Source organism: Cyanistes caeruleus, chromosome 2, assembly GCF_971803275.1.
Source record: "Cyanistes caeruleus chromosome 2, bCyaCae1.hap1.1, whole genome shotgun sequence".
NCBI classification, from domain to species: domain Eukaryota; kingdom Metazoa; phylum Chordata; class Aves; order Passeriformes; family Paridae; genus Cyanistes; species Cyanistes caeruleus.
In genome coordinates this window covers 57,212,578-57,237,933 of record NC_141702.1, presented here as the reverse complement: position 1 = coordinate 57,237,933, position 25,356 = coordinate 57,212,578, and the positions used below count along the sequence as shown (strand labels likewise).

At 36.9% G+C, this 25,356-nt stretch overlaps 1 protein-coding gene across 5 annotated transcripts in view; it reads right to left on the bottom strand.

Annotated features, from left to right (window-relative positions):
• Positions 1–1,032: 1,032 nt before the first annotated feature.
• PCMT1 (protein-L-isoaspartate (D-aspartate) O-methyltransferase) overlaps positions 1,033–25,356 on the bottom strand; it is a 41,047-nt gene continuing 16,723 nt past the window's right edge. For 2 of the 5 annotated variants that reach the window (XM_086877209.1, XM_086877205.1), the window contains exons 2-8: positions 24,618–24,722; positions 23,376–23,407; positions 21,577–21,681; positions 18,158–18,278; positions 13,469–13,554; positions 11,740–11,909; positions 1,033–3,261 (exon numbers count right to left, since the gene is read on the bottom strand). In XM_086877209.1, coding sequence (XP_086733335.1) covers positions 3,249–3,261; positions 11,740–11,909; positions 13,469–13,554; positions 18,158–18,278; positions 21,577–21,681; positions 23,376–23,407; positions 24,618–24,722 — 632 coding nt within the window. In that variant the 3' untranslated portion in view covers positions 1,033–3,248. Of the gene's footprint in view, positions 3,262–9,484; positions 11,910–13,468; positions 13,555–18,157; positions 18,279–21,576; positions 21,682–23,375; positions 23,408–24,617; positions 24,723–25,356 lie in introns of those variants that run through there. The other 3 variants (XM_086877208.1, XM_086877210.1, XM_086877206.1) reach the window with 3 other exon arrangements.

The following is a 25,356-nucleotide window of genomic DNA, read 5'->3' as shown; positions in this document are numbered from 1 at the left end:
AGCACAATCTGGGGCACATTAATGAGTAGAAGGAAGAAAACACTGCTGCTGTAAGAATGGGTTAACACCCTTCTTCTTCCTGGCAGGAAGGAGAGCAGTAGTTCAGAATTTTCTTCTGAGTATTTTACTTTACCTCTTTGTGCTGATGTGTTAATTCCACAGTCCCTACACACTCAGAAATCCTGGAGCTTGTCACCCTGTCACAAAAACACTGCACATTTGGAGAGAACTGCTGCCAGCTGGAAACTCCAGAGCCTACCATGCAGAGCCCCCCTGGCTCCAGGCATTATTGCCCATTTCAAACTCGATGAATACAAAACATTTCAGGAATCATCCAGGTGGCTTCATCAGCAGTGCTGGTGTGTTGTGTGCTGGTTTCCCTCCAGAAAAAGTCATGTTACAGGCTCTGTGGCCTCAAGCCAGCTGACCAGCCTGAACAGAAAAAGTACATAGGTCATTCCTGCTACATAAACAGAAAGCATCCATACAGCACATCAAACTCCTCTGTGGAGAACCCACAATTCTCGGTGGGTTTTCAAGATACAAGTATTGGCTTTCCAAGTCTTCTACTGTCTGGATCCCAGAAACGACTGGATAAGCAGCTCAGAGTTCAGCCAATCCATTCTCCCAAGCTCTTCTGGCTTAGAGGTGACAGTAACAGCCCAGTGAAACATGACTGCACCTCTTATAAAGAGATAAAACTTTAATCCTTGCAAGTGGCAAATCACATTCTCCGAGGTAGCTGGATTCAACTATGGATAGCAGACAGAACTGTGCACAGAGCCTGTTCACCAAAACACACAGATGCGAACTAAGAGAAATTCCAAGCAGCCACCAAAAACCCCACTTACATTCCAGGTAGTATTACCAGGCTTTGTAGCTGCTGCACTACATGAATTGACTGAAAATGGACACATAGTTCTGGTCAGTTAGCAAATCAGTATTTTTATACATGTTTTCTTTTGGAGATGTAAAATCCCATTGAATGTTAAAAACAACAAAACCAGTGACAAAATCAGACAGACACCTAGATACAGCTTCCTCTCAATTTGTTTTATTTGGCAAAGTAGCAATTCAGACAGTTCACACAGCATTTATTCAAGCTCTTCAAGTCTTCTGCATTTCAACTTGTCCTTGTCTCCAAGTTTTTACTTCAGAACCATTGCTCCACCATGGAGGAGTTTCCATTTTCGACTCCTAAATGCTACACCTGGATACTCCTTTCTGTCCAAGTACCTTGACTATCATCAACCCTTCAGTGGAATGGGTGCACTATTCCCACCAGCCTTGGTCCCTGAAGCCTTACACCTCCTGAAGTGGTTATCCCCCAGGAAGTTGTCATCGGGTCTCAGCTTTAACACCACTTCCAAGTCAGGCTAGCTTATTACACTGCGTCCAGAGACAGGATTTTGGATACAGTTGAGCTCATATCTTTCATTTAACTGATTAAATTAGTGAGAAGATGTAAATAAAGCTGAACTCAAACTGAAAGATACAGCGACCAAAAGGTTGAACGTTAGCATGCATCAGTTAAGATATTTCACTTCAACATCAAGAACTAGAGTCACAGTTGATTGTGGGTTAGTACAAATTTGTCAGACGCAAGTGGATTTTTCTGGATTGTATTTTCTAGAATATGTGCTATATTAATTTCTTTATAAGATTAATCTTGTGCATGTGCTCCCAGGCTGCAGTCAGATCAGGAGGTGGTACATTAACATCCAAACATCTAAATAAATTAAGTCATATAGTGTCTTTTACAGAAGAATAAAATGGGGCTGGCCTTCAAATGCAAGTTATTTAAAATGTTCCTTTTCCATATTCAGAAGCCTTTGAATTTTTACCTTTATACTTCCAGGGATTAATCCTATCTCTAAATTATTTCTTCCACCATAAAAAGTTGGTTTGGTTTTTTTCCCAGTGATCACTGTGGGTTGTTTTATTTTACAATCCTTCCTATCATAAAAAACCCCAAACAACAACAACAAACAAACCACCCCCCACCACCCCCCTTCCCCGTTTATTTTAATTCCTGGTTGCTCAAATATGAGCAAGATGATTGAAGACACACTTCCCCCCTTTCCCAAAGCAGCCCACCTTACTGTACTGCTTCACAATTTGCTGTTGACATTTACAGTACCAAAACAGAAAAAAAGGTTTATAGCCTTCCAACTATTCTTCTGTATGAAAACTGAACAAGTACATCTCTCTATACTTAGGAGTCCAGGATTCTTTATGCATGCACGATGTGTTCCTTTTACAGCAATTTAGAATTCACTTTCTAAAAAGCCAGAATTTTTCCTGGATGCCCACTGTTATAAAAATAAGGATGTTAATACAGCAAATGGCTTTGCCAAAAGCAACTTTCTTTTAGAACCAAAGGGGGTTTTGGTTTCTAATAAAAAACCTAGAAATCCACATCTCAGACTACCTACCCATCCTAATCTTCCACACAAGCACAAAACCCCCCTTTTATTTGGCAAAGCAGCATTGTGTAAATTTTTCAGTGATTGGAACACACCTCACTTCACATTTATGGAGTTAGATCCATGTGTATCACACCAGCACTGAGCTATAAACCACAAGAGAATTTCAAGATTACATTAATCAATTTTAGAAGGAAGGGGAAAACCATGTCTGTTATGTCCAGCTTGAATAGCAATGTTTGATAAGAGCAGCTACCTACCTCTGATGTCTTGAAATTTTATATATACAAATGCCTGGTTTTAAGGTAAAAAAGCAGCTGATTGTACCTACTACATGCTAGTCTATGACACCATGTCAAAAGCTTAGAAAGGAAGTTCATCTCCTTTTAGTAGCATCTAGAAGACGTTGGAACACAGAAAACCTGGTAATACCTACAGAGTGTCATAAGGTGCACAGAAGCAGTTTTACCAAGGGACACAGGAGCCGAGAGAAGTGAGTGTTCAAGTTCCTCCATCAAATTTAAAGTTCACAAGCTATAGGTCTTTATCTGCAGTTTTGCAGAAATTCACTTTGAACAGATGAAAGTGAAATAAAGGCATGTTAAATAAAACAGTGCCCACATAAAACTTTCCACCATTTCTTTATCAGATTTGCCTTGAGCATCTAAAAAAATAAAACAAACATCACGCTTTTCCATGCTGATAACAACAGTATAATGAAGTCCAAAACAAGCTGCAATGCTGTTGGTTTTCAAAAAGCTTTTAGAACTGGAGATGAGCAGTCCACTGTAACACTAGGTTTGGGTCAAGATGATGTAGCTTTTACAATTCATCCCTGTAGAAAGAAAACACATGCAGTTATGTTTCTTCTCCCCTTGGAAATGATATTTGAAAAGTTTTGTTATTGATTCAGGTTACATTTAAGTGCTCACGCACATCAGCAAAACTTCAGAAATCTCTTCAAGCATTTGAGAAAAAAAACAAACCCCAAAGGAAAGGCAACAGCAATCCCATCTCATCTCATACTATTATGTGATTTAATGTGAAATATGGGTCCCTCCATTTTACATTTAATGGATCACTTGACCTAAAGGAACTCCATACACTGCACAGCTAGCAACACAGCTACCAGCCATCCGAATTCTGCTGGCTACACACTGGCAAGCAACTGAGCCAGCTTACTGGACAGAGCATTGGCAAAACCCATCCTCTGTAGTTGCCAAAAAGGCAAGTTTAGCTTCAGCTGCACTCAAGAACTCTCAAGAAAGCGGGAACACAATCTTGCATCCCTGTCATGCAGTTTGTACCACTTAAATGTATTTATTTCTCAAAGGAGCTCGATTAGCGCCTGAAGGAGCTACAATAAATCAGGAGTAGGTTATGGAAAAGCTGGTGGGGCAGGGCAGTGTATGTGGGGGTGTATGTGTGTGTGAGCTAAAAGGAGATCTAGTCAGGAGAAAGGATGCATCAAGAATTCTCTCTAAATTGCTGAAAGGAATCTAGAAAATGTAGATGTTTGTTCCTGTAGGACATTGAAGACACATTGAAACAAGAGACCCATAGAACCTATATTCCAACCATAAGTTGGAAGTTATAAAGTAATCACATAGTAGTGATTTAAGTATTTCTAAAGCATTAATTTTAAAGCAAAACACCCATCAAATGTGAAAGCTGTGCACTGTGCCACTCTGAGCACTGGAAAACTCAAAGGGAAACGTTTTGACTCCTTTTTTTTTTCACAAGGCACAAGTGATCTATAAATTCAGAATGAGTTTGCTGCAATTTTTCTTTTAGCAGGTGCATCAGCCTCATTAGCCAAAGCAAACAGTGTCTGAATTAGAAAAAAAAAACACCTCAGTAATGTGATTGCTGGCTCAATCAGTATTGATTTCAATAGTATCTCCTGCTATCATGCGCACTAACCCACAAAAATATAGTTCTACATGCACACATACAAAACTTTAAAGTTACAAAGACATTATTATGCTCCAAGAATCATATAGCATGGAATGACAGCATGCAAAACATTTTAAAAGCAACTGAAAAGGCTGTAGAAACTAGTGCTTAAATGCTAGTTTTCTATCTAATGCAGCTGGGGATGCAAACCTTGTGATTTGTAAGTGATAAATATTTGCATTCTTTGCACTTTGCACTGCCTCCTAATAGCAAGGTACTAATCACACAGCTTTAGAGCACTGCAGTAATTACAGACAGCAGAAAAAAGCAGGAGGCGGAAGAAGACATCCTGGCAGGGATAAAGAAAAAATTATTTATAGCTAAAGGTTTGGAAGCTCTCCGTATTTGCTATCTCACAGAATGGGTATTTGCTTACTTTAAACAGATAAAAAGAAATTAACATCTGATACTCAGTTTAAAATGCAGTGCCAGTGAATTCAGGACAAGTGCTTCATTCATCCCTAACACTTCCAGGAGCTGCATCATCCGTTAATTTTTACAACTTCAAGAAGTGTATGTAAATAATGACTACTGCTGTTGCTGGCTTAGTCTCATATGCCTAATTGTGGGTGTGATTTTTATCCTGATTCCTACCACACACTCACAGCTTTATTAAACCCTGGTCTTTTACTGTGACAAGTAATTCTTAATCCTTCAAACCCAAGGTAGATCCTCAAGAAGCTGTAAGCCTAAGAAACATTCTGTATTTACTTCAAAATATTAAACACAACGATTTTACCCAGCCACAGATGTTAGCAAGGCTTTTGCATAATGTTGCTAATGCACTTAAGGTATTTAAAGTGAGGATTTGTTTTTTCTTTTCCAAAATGATATTTCTACTTAAAACATGTAAGTATTACATAAATATATCATTTAAAATAAATTATATTAACATAGCAATGTTTTAATTGTTGGTATTTTTCATTGCTTTAACATATTTGTGACCACTACATCCTATATGTGACATTCAAAATAAGGCTTTCATATTTTATTTTTTAGAACATTTACTGTATTAAGGGGATCAGCTTTCCTCAAGAGATTTTTCACTTGCTCTTCACTACTCATTAATCTAACAGCAGCATGCCAGCCCAAACCAATCCATGATATAAATGTCAAAAATACACAGCATTTATTTTCTACAGATAGAAGTTGAATTTATATGTGCATTACTGGATGTATGTATTAGAAAGTTCCAGAAAAGTCTTGGATCACCTGATAGGTTAACAGTTGTCAGCTTTCTCCCTAATGTAGCACAGCTTGCAGACATAAATACATATTGCAAACCAGCATCAGTTGACCTGAGCTGATCCTGTATGGATTGGAAACTGCCAAGCTATGAAATCCACCAGGTTTCAGCTACTGGTAAGAATCAGGATACAGGTCTATCCTCCCAGTGATGCAACAAAATCTATCCTGCTAAAAAGCTTAAAAGGAGACTCAAAAGATTGCTCTTTCCATGTTAAAATTATCCTGTTGTCCTCTAGAGCCTCAGGAAAGATCTACTAATTTGCGTTCTTCCTAGCCATGGCTATTTGCTATGATTCTTACACAACTTGTGCAATTTCTCTCCACCTTCATATATGCACTCCTTCCAATCTTCTTACCAGCTCCTGCTTAGCAAGCAATATCTATATTTAGGGTTTAAGTCACCACAGTAGTTCTTCTCAGGCCTTTGGAATTCCACCAAGAGAACCACTCCTCTGTCAACTGAGGCATCAAAGCAACTTTGTAAGTTAAAGCAAATTTCAGAAGTCATTAGCTCAAAATTACTGTTCTTGAAAAAAAAAGTAATAAAGTTTGAAAAATTTTGGCTTACTGCTAGGGAAAGCATATACATGAATATTCTATGCTTCCCATTATCCCGTTATGAATATCCAACAACAAACCAAGAAACAGTCTCAGAAAAAAATCTGATAGGCAACATTACGGGAAAATAACAGCATTTGCCATGAAATAAAATAAAGAGAATCAATAATCTTACCAATAATAAGTTTGGAATATAAGTAAGTCATGCAGCTTTGCAATCCCTCACCATCTGTTTAGTGGAAGACATTCAAATTAAATATTTGAACATTTAGATTTATAAATCTAGCTAAAGTCTGTATCTCAATCTTTTAGATCCACTTCAATTTTCTTGTCATTAGGCAGCATTTGACTTTCCCTTTTCAATGTCATTCATCTATGAAAAACATGTTGTCATTCCTGAAAGTGAAATTCAGAGTGCAGCCTTTTATTAATTAGAAATACAGCATCCACTCAGTGTTTCAGCAGCCCATTATTTCTCACTTTATAACTTTAAAGATGCAATATTTAGACTTTTAACATTTTAATCTGGAAAGGTGCTGTTATAAAATATTTATAATTTGCCATGATCAATCATAAAATTCAGAGTAAATTGAAATTATATAGGATTTTTTTTCTGTAATCCACCGCATCAGATATATCACATGTACTTTCACATAATTGTATTGGGTTTGTCTGGCAAGGTTTTGGCGTTGGTGGGGTGGGAGGATACAGGGTGGTTTCTGTGAGAACCTGCCAGAAGCTTCCTCCCTCCATGTTCTACAGAGCCAACATCAGCTGGCTCCTAGATGGACCCTCCACTGGCCAATGCTGAGCCAGTCAGGAATAGAAGCAACATCTCTGTGGTAACACATTTTAGAAAGAGAGAACTTATTGTGCAGAGAGGAGTGGGGTGAGAACATGTGAGAGGAACAGCACTGCAGACACCCAGATCAGGGAGGAGGGGCAGGAGCTGCTCCAGGTACCAGAGCTGAGATTTCCCTGCAGCCCCTGGTGCAGGCCATGCTGAGGCAGCTGTGGCCCTGCAGCCCATGGAGGGTCACAGGGATGCAGGGATCCACCTGCAGCCTGTGGAGGAGCCCACACTGGAGCAGCTGGATGTCTGAGAGGAGGCTGTGAACCTGTGGGAATCATGCTGGAGCAGGGTCCTGGCAGGAGCCTGCAGACCCATGGAGAGAGAAGCCCACACTGCAGCAGCTTTCCTGGCAGGACTTGTCACCCTGTAGGGAACCTATGCTGGAGCAGGCTGTGCCTGCAGAACTGCATCCCAAGAACAGTGACCCATCTTGGAGCAGTTCATGATGAACTGTAGCCCATAGGAAGGAGTCATATCGGAGAAGTTCATGGAGAACTGTGTCCTGTGGGAAAATCCCCACACTGAAGCAGAGGAAGGAACTCCTCTCCCTGAGAAGCAGCAGGAAGAATGTGTAATTAATTGACTATAAACCCCATTCCTTGCCTCCTTGCACTGCCAGAAGACAGGAGGTAGAGCTAGGAAGGAGAGAGAAGGGGTGCAGGAAAGGTGTTTTTAAGGTTTGTTTTACCTCTCATTATCCTGCTTTGATTTTGCCTGGCAATAATTTCAATTAATATCCCCAAGTCAAGTCTGTTGTACCCATGGTGGTAACTGGTGAGTGACCTATTCCTGTCCTTAACTCATGAGCCTTCTGTTGAGTTCTTTCTCCTCTGTCTAGTTGTGGAGAGAGAGGCTTTGGTGAGCACCTGGCATTCAGTCAGGGTCAAACCACCACAATAATACCTAATTCTTAAATTTAAACTGAAATGTTCTGTGCAGAGATTCTTTTAGCCAAAGTAAAATAAGCAGCTGAACCATAATCATTATTCTGCATGCCCTCAGAATTCCAGCAAACAGTACCTGTTAATTTCAAATTAAATTGGTCAACTAGATCGTCAGGGGCACTTGAAACACTGAGTAAGAGTTTTGAAGCAGAAACATATAAAAATATATCCTAATAAATACATTTTCCAAAAGGCTGTATTTTTAATCGTGGTTTATGTACAGATAAGTGGGATACATTAATAGTCGAGTTCAGTCACTGAAGTTTTTGCTCAGAAGGGTAATACTGTCATTATAATTTTGTATTTTATCAGAAAATATGAGTTTAGCATAATATTTATAAGTAATTTCTACTAATACAATATGTAAGAGAAAAGCAGTTGTTAACATTTTTAAACAGCTGCCTGTTTGGAAATCAAATCCAAAATGCAGACCCATTGCTAAGTGTTATTTACATTGTTATTCTCCTCTGCCTCTGTATAAGCAACAGCGTGGCCAACAGGACAAGGTATCCTCTGGAGGTATTTAAAAGATGTGTAGAAGTAGCCCTTGAGAAAATGGTTTAGTGGTGGACTTGGCAGCACAGGGTTAACAGTCAGACTCAATGACCTTAAATGTGTTTTCTATCCTAAATAATACCATGATCCTGTGACTTTTGAAATCGTTTTTCCAAATAAGTAGCAGGTGAACTCTCACAGAGAAATAAAACCAGAGATCCTAGTTTATACAAGATCTGCCAGTAAGGCAGCCATCAAGCCATGTTCCCAACTGTGCAACACAAGAGGCCTTCCCTCCATCCTATTTTTCAGTAAAAATACCCAAAATAATTGATAAGTTTTATATGAAAGGATACCCTTATCAATATAAACACGTATCTGGGCACTGACTGCTGGATCTCTGGCACACTACTTCGTATTGTTTTGTACCAAAAATAGGGTTCCTGTGTATATTCTACTTCTAAATGTCCCAGGGACATTTGAGATGATTTCCACTAATATTGGGAGCTTAATAAAATATTACTGTAACTGAACCAAAACTAGAAAGTCATGGCCTAAATTTAAAAAAAATTAACAGTATTCACAAATAAGATGCTTTATTTAGCAATGTATTGAAATCCAAGGAATCTTTTCCTTCCAGCTAGTCCAAATTTCCTTTTGCTACAAGATTGCAGTTTTACATAGTGAAGTATGATACACAGTACCTGAAGACAGGTTTGACTTCAAACACCACTTTGTGTGAGTGTTGTGCTGCTTTGCAAAAGCACCCTGCAGCCCCATTAAAGAACATTCCAAAACGTGAATGGCTCAGCAAAAATTTAAACAGCTTCCAGTTGACTTTCCTGCCAACTGGAAGGTCTGCTAGCCTAGGAAAATGCTGCTGGCCTATCAATTCTATTTTGTCAAGGGACACCAATTCTTCATTCCATGTAATGGAAGTTACCTGCATTAGGAATGAAAGCACATAATGTAAACTAAAAGAATGACAAACTAAACACACAGAATTGAGCTAATCTTAACATGATTATTGTTTAATGAATTTGAGATGTACAGCAACAAATTGCTCACAGATCTTGAGCCATTTAGAAAAGAAAAACTGAAATCTAGGAAGTGAAGAAAAAACACCTCTTTCATATTTGATGCCAGCATAGATAGCAAATGCTGACTTATAATTAGGAATTTCCTTAGCAGCAGCTGGCTGACCATAGACTTCATAGTCACCAACAAGAAAAAAACAACAACAAAAAAAGTGACCTTCTGAAAGGTCAGCAATACACTCACAGTTAGCCTAGAAAACGGAATGGGAATTTTATTCAGATCACAAAAAAGACAATTAAAGAAATACCAAACATTACAAGAAGTGGACTTCTGAGATTTTCTTTAACAGAGAGTTCCAAGATGGAACAAAATTTAAACGTGCATAAGAAGATACAGCCTCTATGCCATTGCAGATGAACCCTTCAGGCTAAGCACTTGTATTTTCTGGTAACACCACTGTAAATTCTTAAATTAAATAAATAAATAAAATCAAAAAGTGTATCATAAAAGCACAGGAACTGGTATGAATTTCTGGAGAAAATAACCCTACAAGATGCATGACTGAAGAAGGCTCAAAGACAAACTACTAGCTCTTCCCAAGCTGGCAGACAAAATGAAATACCAAACTGCACCAAAGAGATGCAAAAACCTCAGAATTCTAGTCCATAACACAGTACACACCACCTTCACTTGTAGCAAGGGATAAGCACTTTTGAGAAACTCTTCCTAAAGTGTTTTATGAACATACACTGCTGCGACCAAAAAAATTCCAATTGCTACTGTAATCAGATCAGCCTGAATGGAGAAAAATCTATGAAACCTCTCTGAGAGAAGGAAGGCTTAAGAAGATGACTACTCTTTTTTTAGAGCAAGTGAAGCATGGACTCCAAACTTAAATAAAACATTTGCCAGAGGAGGAAACCAACCACAAAGGAAAGCTTCCAAAGCCTTACAAGAGGCAGGAAACCCCTGAGTACCACACTGAGGGAATACTGGTGATATTCGATGCCAAAGCATTCGTTTGCATAACAAATGAAAAACATCTGAATAACAAGCATGCTTCACAAGCTTTGAACTAAGCAGTACCTCACTGAAGTTGTTTGAAGTGTCATTTGTACATGGTGGCTATACAGTAATCCAAGAAACACTGAAATGGGGTTTCACTAAGCAACAGTATGCAAAACACTTTATTTGTACTTTTTATGAATATTTTGATATGTTAGACTAAGTATTCATGTATTCAAATCACAAGCTATACTCCAGAATATCAAGGGAAAAAAACCAAAAATCTAAATTTAGCTTATAAAGCTCAAGAGTTGTTTTCAGAGCTCAATGCACATCTCTGCACTTCACTAATGCCAATAATACATTCACAAGCACTTTCTGCCAGGAAGCAAAACAGCACTGCTGCTTTGTTCATTCACATACTAATGCCTACCATGGCTTAAGCTGACAGCTGCATTACATCTATTTAATTATTTATTTATTACTGGCTATTCAATTCAGCAAACTGGAAGGTTTCCTACTTCTAGAAAGGCCTTTAGAGTTTGATGTATTGGCAAACACAAATACTGCCCCATCAGAGACAGATGACAGACTTCTAATAACACATCTGAGAAAATTTTCTGGACACTACTCAACTACATTTATACTTTAGGGAAGAAAGAATTATATCCTCTACTTTTTGCTATTTGGGGGCTAAAGAAAAAGTGCTAGCAAGATCACCTACATTTTCCACAAAGGATTTTGCAAAGATTTTTCTTCATTTGTAGTGTTTCAGGAAAATAAAAAATGAACACCCAATTACCACTAACTTAAAGGACAAAACAGTATTTATTAAGTAAAATTTTACACTTCACCCTAATTATTGGGCAAAATAGTTATAAAAAGTTCATTAAAAGTGAAGTTTAGCCTTAGAAAATACTGTGTTTAAAACAACAATTAAGAATCTTCAAAACACCAAAGACTAAAGAAAACATGTCCAAAAATGACAAAGTGCAACCCATGCAATATTTTTCTTCTGCTTTTAATTTAGCTCAAACTTAGCATAACCTCCTTTGGGTGATGTAGTAATGCAGACTGAGTCACTTTTCATGGTATGGAGGAGCAGAAAGCAATGACAGCAGCAAAGGCAGGCCTTGCAGTCTATCTGCTTAAAATTCACACCCTTTCACCTTGAATGTGTGTGGAAGAAGTAAGTGGAACAGAAAATCACTTCCACCTGGACCACTGCTTCTCTTTATCTGTTAAAGGCACATATATCACTCCCATCAGAGGCTTCATTTTGACACTGCCATCTTCTAGTTTGTCATACTGTTCGAGCATCTGGTTTCCCCCAGCAGGGCCAACTGGTAATATCAATCTTCCGCCAGGTTTTAACTGGTCTATAAGCTAGAACACAACACAGAAATTAGAATGTAACCAGCCACTTCAGAGAAGCTGGATCCAAAGTTTGTTACAGTAGATTAATAGCTTTGCCATTATGTATCTATCTACTTTTATGAAGTAGATAACTGCTTCCATTAGGAAAAATAAAAAGTGCACTGAAAATGAGAGTATCACAGCAACATGGTAAAACAACTGGTATTAGAGTAAAATAATTTAATTAACTGGGGAGGTTGCGGTTTTATTTTCTGTATATGTGGGGGAAACATGTAAATCACAAATTATTAGCAGATTCAAACTTTTGAACTGTTTAACTGTTTAATAGTTATTGTGTATCAGTACAGGTCCAGTGTCAAAAATTCTGGGGGTAACTGATCTCCCCTTAAACCTTCAGAGTAAGATTGGTGACTTTTTATTATTTCTCTTCCTCGAAAAATTTTGTCTACAACACACTCATTACCCAACAGCTCCTCTTTCATTCTGTGAATGGAACAGTCTTTTATGAAACTAGTCTAAAATATATGAATGAGTAAGATAAGTGACACGTAAACATAGTATCTGAAAAACGCTTGCATTTTTTTTTCATAGTTAAAGGCTAATCACAGTAGTCTCAAGGAAAATTTCATACTTCCCAGATGTCATGAAAAAAAGCTTAATCCCCACTGCTAACAAAAGTTATAATTAAGAACTGTTTCATTCACAAATAAGCTTTCAATTACTTTTTAAACTGTCATCATCAACGTTTTGCTGGGAACACCCTCCCATGCATCCCCACCAAAGAAAAAAACAACAGAAGAACTCAAACAATGAAACCCTAACAAATAAATCCCCCTCAAAAAACACCTAAAAACACAACCAACTTTAAAAAAAATGAAGCAACCCCCCCGCCGCTGGTCATTGTCTGGAAATGTCTAATCTGTCTACAACACCTCAAAGCCCAATCTTTCTCTATACCTCACTAAGATTTAAAAACATTAACTGGCATCTAGCATATAAAAATTATGCTATATATTACCATGTGCCTGAGGAAAGGAGGAGAAAAAAAAAATCTTATCTGCAAAAATGGACTATATGGATGCACACTCTAAAGCCCCTAGTTACTCTTCAGCTTCTCTGGTAAGAACTGCCCTGTATCCATTCTGAAAGCTATGAACAAATGGCACTGTTTGTACTTCCAGCTGAGCATTTTACCTTCAACGGACTCAGTGCTTTGGAACTTGGGAAACACACTTAAATTTTGTACCTCAGTGTTTTAAAAAACTGAATTTTCTTATTAAATAGAATATTCCAGTTCATTTTTGTAATAGAGGGTTGCACACGTGTAATTTTAAAATATGTTTATTTAGAGCGGAGTTATTAGAACATACAGCTTTATCAGACCAACAGGAAGCCCAATTGTAACAGAGACAAAAACCCCACACCATACAGTAATACCACACTGCCCACTGATACTCCCAGCAGTGCAAGCTACCAAGTATAAAAAGTATTTTACATACAGATATATGCAAAGCACTCTCTACAGCTAAGATACTACAGAAACACACACACAAAACATAAAAGCTTACTGCTTGGGGCACAACCGGGGCTGCAGCTCCAACGTGAATTGCATCATAGGGAGCTTCTTCTGCATATCCCATTCGTCCATCTCCCACTGCAAGAAAACACTGGTTTTTAAAACATTTTCAAAAGGACTGGAGAAAACAGCTGGTTTCCCATATCTGTATGTAAAAAATAAACACATTTGTAAAATAAATGCAACAAAACACCCTCATATGCACATACACATGCTTGTAATATATATATATATAAATAATATTGAGGCATCTGAAATTAGAAAGCATGGGTTTATAATGAAAGTTCTTGGAAACACATCATCCACCTAGAAAAGATACTAAAGTATTTATGCTCCCTACCAATTCAAGCACAGGTGAATTTCCCCCCTCATTTACCCTCTCAGAACAAACAATTTGCTTTGCCTTGTCTTCATGCACACCATTCCTAAACATAATGCAAATCTTAAGTCCAAAGCATTAAACGTCAGAATCATGTATCAGAAGACTCCAAAGGTGAGGAAAAGACAAAGGAAGTGTTTCCCATGGATTATGCCTACAACTGCACTACCAGTTGCAACAAAAGCCCACACCTATATGCATACATTAATGCAGTACTGCAGCAACCTCTGCACACCCCACATTCCAGCAGATGAGCCTCACTATTTATTCTTCCAGCAGACAATCACTGGACTAACACAGAGAGCCAGGTCAGACTCATGACAAAAGCTCCAGGTGGCTGCTTGGAAGATGCTAGGAGTAATTACGATTTTCAGAAGTTACCAGTGGTTCTTCACCTTTGGTGGAGAACTCATGGAGAAGCACCCTAGCACAGGCATCTCATACCATCCCAGTTATGCAGAAGGAAAGAGTAACAGTTTGGGGGTTTTAAGCCAATGAAATGTGACAAACCAACTTGGACCTTGGGTCAAGCTTTGAAAAAAGACAATGTGAATATGGCATCCGCATTATTTACAGGAAAGCAACAGAAATCAGAGCAAGTCAGGCAGGATCTCTCTGGAGTTATTTAGAACAAATGCAATAAATGATGCTGAACCATCCATATATTCATACTCTGTGATTACAGAAGTTCTAATAATCAGTCAAAAAGAAAAAACATGGAGGTTAATGAGCATAGTCTTCTGATCAGCACAAGTAATTTGGGGTTTCCCATCGTCAAGCAGGCTAAGTTTTGACTTCTGTGCAAACAACAGTATCACAGGTTAATTAAAACTGAAAGAATCAAAACAAGTGCTACGCCCCAGTCAGACACTGAAACCTGTCAACTTTTTGCCTTTAACAACTCTCAAGGCAAGAAAAATATATAGTCACCACAGCAGGTTTCATTTTGACCTCCATGATAAGGAGAGCCACCTGGATAGTAAGAACACCCTTAGGTATTCAAGACAGTACAGGAAGACCTGGACAGCTCCTCAAAACAATTAAAACAGAAGTATTTGTCATCTTCCTTATGAAGTCCTAAAAGATGATCCTCTCAAGGACCTTCTCTTTACGAGAGCACATTTCCTCAGAAGCTGAGAAGCCTCTTAGAGGTCAGTGACATAAATACTCTTCAATTCTGACCAGCAAAAGCTCCAACCAAGGGCCACAACCAGAAGTTGTGAAGCAAGAAGTACCAGCGCTTCAAGAGAACTCATCCCTATTGATCAGCATTTCCACTAAGTCAGATGGCAACAGAGATCACCAGTAATGGAAGTTCCAGTACTTCCAGGGTCTAATCCCTCTGACTGCCAAAGTGTTCTACTGGAACAACCATCTCAATGCAGTCAAGTATATAATACTTACATATCTTAGTAGCACTGTACAACTCTTCTAAAGAAGCAGCAATGATGTGTTACTGTATCAAGCTGCTGTTCCATCAGAGACAGCAACAGAGAAAGACTTCTTTAGCTTATTCATATAGATAGTGCTAAAAATTATGTTAGTTACTCAAGGAGGCAGACCCTTATTCCCCAGGGTACACAGCAGGCATTAGAAACAGTGACCTCCAATACTGCTGGAAAAAGAAGTGATTGCCAAGTTGAAGAAGCAGCTGTGAAAGAAACTGCTGTCACTTCCGAAGAACACATGTATTCTGAGACATTAGTGTTCCTAGTGTACTCTCCAGAGAAGTTTGAATGTGACTTCTGTACATCTTATCACTTTACTGACAGCAGTAAAACAGATCCAAAAACAACTATCCCTTTGCTCTCAGAAACCATAGCTAACATCTCCAAAAACAGCACACACACAGCCAAAGTGGGGAAAAAAAAATCATGCTGCTTCATATGCATCAGGTACAGCATGACTCCTCCCTTCTAAAATCCACAAAAATTATGGTTACAGAAGAAATACATCCACCCACAACGGCAGCAGACTTTTAGATATCCAGGAGATTTAAAAAATAGTTAAGCTGGCATTCATATATTCAATGTCATTCAAATTATTTCATTATTCAATGTCTAAGGGGAAAGAGGACCCCAAATTTTCAGCTTGTGTTTACATCCTGAATAATGTCACCTATCCTACTCACATCTCCAGTTACATGCAGCCTGTTATTGAAGTAATTGTGATGGTGGGCAGCAGGTGGTGATGAGGAAAAAATGTCAGGATTTTTGTTATAAAATGGTTCTGTAGCTTGTTTATAAATCTAGACCTGATCTGCTGATCACCGTACTCAAGCCTTCAGTGCCTCTATGCAGACCTGTTTCATAGAGTTGTAGCACTAGCACAGAAAGAGAAGAAAATTACTTCCCTCAGTTGTTTAGAATCCCTCATCCCCGCTGGCTATGGCTGCATCAGCAAATAGTGCAGTACAATAGAAGTAGATCTGTACAGCAAAAGTTTTTGCTGAGAACCTGGCATCCATGCAACATACGCATTTCGGGATAATCACTGCAGTCTAGATCTAAGTCTTATTGTCTTAATATCCACATACAAAACATATTGTGCTTTCCAGGAGTACTCTCATGTGAACCAAAGAGTGGTGAGTAGAAGCACTTGAGAGATTCACCTCAAAAGCTTCCTCCTGATATTAAGAGGAGACAAAATCAAGCGATAAAAAAATAAATAAATAAAAAAGCCAAAAGACACAAAAACTTACAAAGACATATTAATCCAAGTATACCTATTTCCAATCTCTCAATGCAGTTTTACTGAGACACCCCAAAATAATTTTGGTGTTCCTGAAATGCAGTTATGGCACATGTGAGATATGACAAAGCAGAGTAGAATCTGAAGGACACTGTGAAAAGCCAGCAACTGACACACCTGATCTTATTTCATACAGCTCCTATCATTAATCAACAGGTTTTCACAACTTTTTTGTTTCTGTGTTTGGGATGGGGGTTTTGGTGGGGTTTTCTGTTGCTGTCTTTTTGTTTTAAATAAACAGCTGTCTGAAATCTTTCTCCACAAGAAATTCTCAGGAATCCAGCACAGCTGAAACATTCTTTTTCACCTAATTCACAGAAATATTACTTGTCCATCTGTACTTTTTCAAAATGTACCTCACAACAAAACTATTCACAAGTCTCTTAGTCACCCTGCTACATAGTCAAAAATAATATAGATAATGATGTTTACTTAGAATTCTAGACTTGCAAGAGCACCAGAGTTTGTTCAGGAACAACCAAAAGCTAAGTCAAAATTGCTTTTGTATAGCAACAATGGAAATTATTCCCTCATTCCCCCTCTACAGCAATCTAACTTCTTTTCCAAGAAGTTCTGAGACCTAAGTGTTCTCAGCAAGATACACTGCATTATATATATGCGTACTTGTTGGTAAACTTATTAAAAAAACATTTAGAAAAGTCCCTCCTTTACAAGAAAAGACCAAGAATCAAAATGGTAATTGAGCTAAGAGCCAAACATCACATAATGATTTTTCCAACTGTTCTTGTAAGAAGCCTCAAAAAACACCCAGACCTTCAACTTCTTTTTAAACTTAATCAATAGAATGACACACTTCTCATGCCATCCTTGCATCTTCTAAGAAAAACAAACAATAACCAAACAAAAAAAAACCCAACCAAATAACCAAAGAAAAAACAAACAAACAACCCACACAATTTTTATTTTTTTTTTTTTTAGTAAAAAAACATTACTTAAAATAATTAACTGTCCTTGTATTGTTTGGGCATTTTTTCCTCTCAGTAACTCTAACTGAATTAGAGTACTTTGGCATCAATCACTTCCCTGACATACAACTACTGTCAATTTCAAAAACAAGTGAAATAAACTTCAATGGTGCATACTGCCAATCTAGTACTTTTTCCACTTGAATCTTCACATGCAGCTTTCTCAACTACTCTATCAGAAGTGTGAAGGCTTTGTTAAAACACCCAAATTTAGATGACAGGGTATTTATTCAAGAACAGTTGTGAATTAAACCTCAATTTTGAATAGCCAAATATAAAATTACAGACCTTCAGCATGTATTTTCACTAAAAAACCACTTCCCTGTTAATGAGAATGATTACACAGTCTTTGAGATCAGCAGAAGTCATATTATGAACACTGGGGGAATACACTGTTTTTCAAAGGCCTAAAGACAATTCAGATTTTAAAGTTTTCATTTGGCTTCTCTTTCCTTGGTTTAACATCTTAAATTCAAACGTTTAATAACATCCAATTCAGTCATTTTCAACCAGCTGCTAGAAAGAATATAAGTTTAATTAGTAAAAGTATCAGTCTGATGCTCACCAATCAGTTTCACTCTTCCTGAAGACAGCAATGTGGGATCGTCTTTTTTGACATTATTTATTGAGTCATCTACTAGTTCTTTGATATGATCAATTCCTACAACTTGTCCTTTGGGACCAACCTGGAATAAAAATACACAGTTGAACAATTTCTGCCAGTTTTACTTACAGAATGAGTACTTATACTTCCTGACCTCATTTCTCTAAAATAAAAACAAAAACAGAAAAGTGGAAGTATATTTTCCCAATGTTATTAAAACTGCTGTTAGAAATTACAAACCCTGACTGATAGAAACACCCGATAATTAAAAGTGTGTCTGCACAGTCTTATAAATATTGTGACAGTGATCCTTCTGAGATGTGATTCATTTGTATAATAATGTTAGTGGAGATTTCTTCTTGGAATTTTTAGAAATTGAATTTGATTATGTTTGTTTTGATTACCTGCAATAAAAAGTAACAATGTCAAAGACTAGAACTGATCTCCTTTCACACTGAACAAAACTTACTAAGGCTTACTTATTAAGGCTTTTCTAGAGAAGATCTTACTTCAAGGATTAAATCATGATTTTTACTCAAAATCATCTCAAGACTCCTTTCAGAAGCAAATGCTGCAATTACCAGTCAGGGGCAAATTACCTTCCACACTCATGAATATACTTTCAGATCATTCATGAATATACTTCAGATACATTTACAGCTCTCCTCCATAGGACGAGTAGAACTTCTGAGAGCTCTTAACTCAAAAAAGGTCACAAAATCTCTGTATTTGGAGAGGGGAAACAAGGGCTACTAACAAAAATGTCTCCATTACAGGTATTTCTTCCAGAATTTTGTCTTTAGTCCAGAAAAAAACATTCAAAACTAAATCTTCAAAAGTCTGACCACTTCTAACAGGATCCAGCTCGAAGAACAGAATAGTAAAGTACATCCTAGCAGCAGCCCATGTTGCCTAACAACTGTCTTAGGACACATCTGAACACATTGTTTATGTTTCTGTATCTTACATTTTAATATTGTTAAGGCATGGAAATTAGTAACTGGCTATCCTGGGAAATTTTTTTCTTGTTTTATTATGAACGAGTCCTATGTTAAAAGTATTAAACATGCAGAGTTAGCTTTTCTGGTTTGAGTGGAAAACCACCACCCCAGCCTTTGAAACAGGGCAAAACCTAATTTTCCCTATGACCATGGATTGCTGTTCAGAGGAACACCTGACAGTCAGCTGTACTATAAGCTGGCAAAAGATCCAGTGTATTCCAAACAGTAAATTCAGAGAAATGAAAATTTAGCAAAATGGTCAGAGCATGAAATAGCCAGATAAAGTAAGAGAATCTCCTGCTGCATATGACAGCCCATTATATTCTCATTATATTATATTAATATATAACCCTTATTTCTGAGTCCTCACCAATTACCTCTGTCTATTACCCTAGAACTGTGAAGCACATGCAATTGAGACAACAGAAAGATGGCACAGTTTTTGGGATCTCCATGTTAGGAAGAAAAATATAGCCAACTCTTTTCATAAATCCAGTACTGAGAAAATGAAAACTGTAATTCATTTAATTTGCCAGCAATCTTCAAAAGTAAATAAACTTAATTTTGCAACCCATGTAGATAAGTTTATCACAGAGGTTTAACATGAAAATTCAAACAATAATCTTAAAGATATTTTACTAGTCTAAGTAAACATAAAGCTTTCCCAGAGGTTCCACAAATGAGATTATTATCCTAAGAGTAAAGTTGTCATCTACGTGCACTGAGGCACCTGTGCCACAAATGTGAGCTACTAATTCTAGATCTCAAGTAGACGAAGAAGCAACATCCCCAACTGAATTTTGGTGGTAAAACACTACTCTACCATTAATTCCTATAATATATGTCCTTCAAGTTTTTGTTACTGTTAGCAATGCTATCAAGTAGAATGAAAGTATTTACTCCATTTTTCACGATACACGTCTGTAAGCCATTCCAATGCAAACCACCAAGGAGGATGCATAAGAGGCACATGACATTCATATGGCAATAAAAAGATAGAAGGATTAACTTCAGGAAATTTGGAATTAAATTTCCTTTTTGTGCTGATGATTCCGACTTCTCCACAGCTATTTTAGTAGAAAAAAGTGCACAACCACAATTTAGCACATCCTATTGGAAATGGCTATTCCTTTATGCATTCATAACTTCAGTGAGAAATAAGTACAGCCTGGACAAAAGTTTTAATGCTTGTAGGATTGGCGCTCCCATGCTAGCATTTCATTACTGACTTAGAGACCAAATACAATAGGCAGCAAGTTGAATTAAGTGCCATTTAAGATTTCCTCTAAACTGCAGTTTGGTTAACTTATTCAAACTACCTTTTTTTTTTATTTATTTTTTTAATTTTGTAGCTAACACTTAGAAACATAAATACTTTTGCAAGTTCATTGCCCAGTCCTAAACATTCTCAGCTAATTCTTAACACAGGGAAACAGAAGTGATTGCAGACTCAGACTGGTGCTTGAAAATAGAAAACTAAGCAACAAAGAAACCTAAATGTGAAATTATCATATGTATCAATACCTTTCAAATTAACTTTGCAGAAAGACAAAACAAAAAATCTAGTTAGCAATTTAATGAAGGTCCCTACTAATCATAAAGCAATTATAAAGCTCCGGAACAGAGATAGGAACTGATTATATTCCTCTTCATGAATCAGTCTAACAATACAATTGCTACAGCCACTAAAACCTAGATTTTTTTCATCTTTTTTTTTCCTGATGGAAGATAGGGAAGATGACAGAAAATTCCTTAGGCAGAGGTAGAATAACACAATTGAGATTAAGTAATTTGGAAAGGATGTAAAATTTGAATTCATATCCAACTTATAAAAAGTTAAATGGACTCTTATAGTAATGCTTGTGCAATATAACAAGAAAGCAATTAAATTCAATAACAATTTTTATATATATATATATATCTACACAAGATATTTTCCTGTGGAAATAGGATTCTTTTACTCCTCACTAAGCTCTCATTGTAACAGGAATCCATGACAATTTATCACAATGAGAATATTCATAGCCACACAGGATAACAAAAATTGAAGTATTCAAGACAGAAGTCTTCTTCCTTCAAGATGTAAAGCAACAACTAAAATTCAATCATTAAAAAAACCCCAAAAATATCCAAAAACCCTAAACTTCCCTGCTAGGCAGTTTCTTTACCATTATACCATTTATTGGACCATTTAAGTTAAACATCTACTATCAGCTACCGTAAGAAATGGCTATCAATCACACCCAGGAGAGTAAATTATTTTCTGTATACTATACTTCAGTCCATTACAAAGGATGCTTTTTTTTGCCCTGTAATTCCTCAAGTTACACGTGAGTTCAAGCAGTTCCGATGATCAAGTGATTAAACGAAGTAACTCACCATTCGCGAAAAGCATGCTGTAAGAATTCCACTTCCAGATCCTACATCAAGTGCTTTGGCTCCTTCATGTAACTGATCAGACAGAAGTTCAAGTGCATATGCATGCTAAGAGAAGACAGAGAGAGAAAATTTCAAATTATTTTAAGTGTATGTTTTACTCACTATCTATTAATTTCTTCCGAGATTTTTTGGGAAATACCCTGAGCATTTTGTGTAAGGAATTTCAGAATAATTTCTATTACAAAAAATGGGGGGTTCATTAGCTTCAACAAAGTTTATGAGTGTATTTTTTTTTTGTTAGCATCCATATACAAAGCCTCATTTGACCATTCAAGCTTCTAGCACAAACTCTATTTATATGTTAGGAAATACACTGTAAATCAGTTTATTTCTCCTCAGGTATGGTGAGTTTTACTATTCTAGCAGTATATAGCCAATAAAGAATTTTGTTTATCATTATCCAATATGCATTGTAATAAGCTGGTACAAAAGCTAGCTAGGAATAAGGCAGCTCTAGAGCATCAAGGAAAATAACTATTAGAACTACCTCCTGTATTACCTGCACACTTGTTGAATCAAAGAATAAGAAAAAAAAGCTGTCTCTTACAAAGGCAGATAGCCAGGCTGACATATGAAATGCAGTGGTCTACAGACACATTTGACCACTTTTGCTTTGCTACATGGTGGACCAGTACACAAACTAAGTTTGGGCTGCACACTAAAAAACCAATTTTCATGTTTCATAGATAGCCATTACAACACTAATTCAGCTTAATCCATCCCACCCAGAAAACAGGGATAATTAGAATATTCTCTTTTAGAATATTTCTAGTTCATATTTGCTTAGAGGATATATTACCTTTTTGCTCTAACACTTCATATACTACTAGTGCTAAGCATTGGAAAAATAATGACTTAAGGGATTTAAAATTCTGAAGCGTATTTAATACTTAGCAACAGTACTTTTTTCTGTTTTTTCTTGAATAATATCATTAACATGTCTGTACAAAATTCCTGATTTTTTATATTGATAACTAGGTAAATTCTAAGCCAACTAACTACACAGCTTTTAGTCAAGAGAAGCAGATTTTTACTATGTTATGACACTTTCCAAACATCACAAAGACAAAATACATGCTTCTATTCACCTTCTATCTCAAATAAAGAAACATAGAAAAATTGTATCTGGGTTAGATGTATGCACTGAAATCCCAACTGGAACACTCACTCTGGTCTCAAACCACCTGGCAAAAAAATCTGTAACTCAGTACAATGTATCTTTTTTCCTGTCCAAAGATTTAAAGGCATCACAGCAGTACCATACTATAGGCATCACTGTCATTCACTCCACAATTCTTATGATTTTATAAATTACAGAGTAATTTACAATGGAAAGATCTTTTGGAATTTTCTGGTCCAGTCCTCTTTCAATACATAGGCATTTTAAATTAGGCTGCTTAGAACTCTGTTCAGTCAGCTCCTTTGTATATCAAAGAACAGAATTTCCACAAGCTGCAAAGCCTGTTTAAGTGCCTAGCTACCCTCAAAGTTTTTTTTTAACTGTAGAAACTTATCAGAATTTCCTATGTTGCATTTTTTTGCCCACTACCCCTCATCCTATTATTGTGTATCTGCAAGAAAAATCTTGACCTATCTTTTCTACTTCCTCCCAGTAGGCAGTTCACAAAAGTGTCACTGCAATCAACTGCTCATTAAATTCACTGTGGTAAATATTTTATTTCAAAAGCACGTGGACGTTTATAAAATCACTATACTAAGCACCTAGATTTAAAGCTTACCATATGTGGAGCACTGATTGTTGCTTGGAAACCTGCAAAACAAGAGAATGGGAGATGTTCATTGCTGCTCAGACAGTCACCTTAAAATCTTTATTACCTTGACTGTAAAGTGCAACACCTTCACTGTCACCCTCATTCAGGGTACAACATCCACACCCCAGCAGTTATGCAGTGCTCAACATCAGAACTGAGTTATGGTACACCAGCTGAAAATTATGCTGTGTCAACTCTGGACAGAAAAAAAAAAAAGGGTTTTATCCCTGATCTCAGTTAAAATCTCCATTTTGTCACTATACATTGAATGAATATCACATATTGAGCAAGTAGGTTTACTTCAGAAGAGTAATGTCTACCAGAATAATGTAATTCCTTTTCCAGTTTTCCCATATGTGTAAACATGAATTTGTTAGTTTGAATTTCATGTAGTGGCAACAGGAAATGGCAAATAGAACATCTGGAGAACAACTTCATTTTGTATTTTGCAAACAACAAGTGAGAACAAATACTTTTAAGAATGGGAGGAACACTCACCTATATTTGTTTTTGTAAAGATACACAAGTCTTTGAGTAAGTATCTTAAAATATTTTTAAGTTTTCCTAAAGAACTAATAAAATCCTAATAAAATTCACTCACCATGTACTATTAAAGGCAGGGAGAAGATCAAGAAAAAGTAAATTAGTACATTTACACAGTTCATGCTCTTCTCTTGGAAAGATAAAACTGGGACCTGGATGGGGGACAAATGTCCTGGCAGTAGACCTTCCATTGAAAGTCTATTTTTAAAGATTTTACAAAAAGAAACTTTGTTTCTTTTTGTTTCATTTTTTGTTTCTGTGTTTGTTTGGTTTAAGAAACTTTGCATTGGTCCCAATTGAATAATTTCTGTAAAGATAGGGAATGTTTCTACCATAAACTGGATGCAAATTATTTTTAAGTATTGCATCAACTGCACCATTGCAAGTTGCTGTGGTTTGAAAAAAAAAGCCCACATATTTACACATATTAATAGACTGAAAAACACCTCTCTACCTGATGTATCCAAATATGCCAACTATGCAAATATCCAAATATGCATTCTGCAAGAAACTGAAGGTTAGTTAAAAGGTATGCAATAAATTGATGAAGTAAACAACCTTCCAAATTTAAAAAAAAAAAAAAATCATATTCTTAACACATAAATGACAAGAGCAGTTTAGACAGTTATACAAATGAAAACAAACACTTTTGCAAAATGCTCTTACCTATAGACTGTGGAGAGTCCATGTAAGGGTTGTATTTTGCATAGTGGCAGCGGTCTGTAGCCAGCATTACTTCAAATACCTTGTCTGTCTTGATTATTCCATTTTCTATAAACAGACAAGTATATAAAAATGAAGGCATTGCTTCTCTTCTGCAGTGCAAGAGTCTGTGAAATGTGTTAACATATTCATAGCATTGTGAGAAATCATGTGCCTTACACAGATCTCTAACAGTCTTACCCTCATCATACAGGCCAAGGCAGGGGTTGGACTACACCATCTCTAAACATCCCTTCCAGCCCAAACCCTTCTGTGCTACTAAAATTAAATCTGGAGTCCAGAGATCATACAATGCTTAAGCCAGTGAAAGTTGAACAAGAGTTTCCCAGCAGTTACAAATGTTTTCCTGAAACCATTTGCAAAGATCTACCCCCTAGGAAAACTCAATTTCATGCACACCTTTGATAAATCCTGAAAATACAGTCAGTAAGAAATTAGTATTCCTATGCACACCAAACAAGATACACTTTATATTTCTAAGAAGCTATACAAGTAATTATTGAAAAATATACAAAAGCGAGTTAGAAATGTGAAGTTGAAGCATTATTGCTCAACACTTTAGTTTCCAGATCTGTTTGTCTTGTGTTAGCAAAGAAAAAAAATCCTTTTGTAAAGGATTTTACAAAGAATCTGAATTCTTATGCTGGGGCAGGCTGAGGCCAAAAGGTTTTTATACCAACGA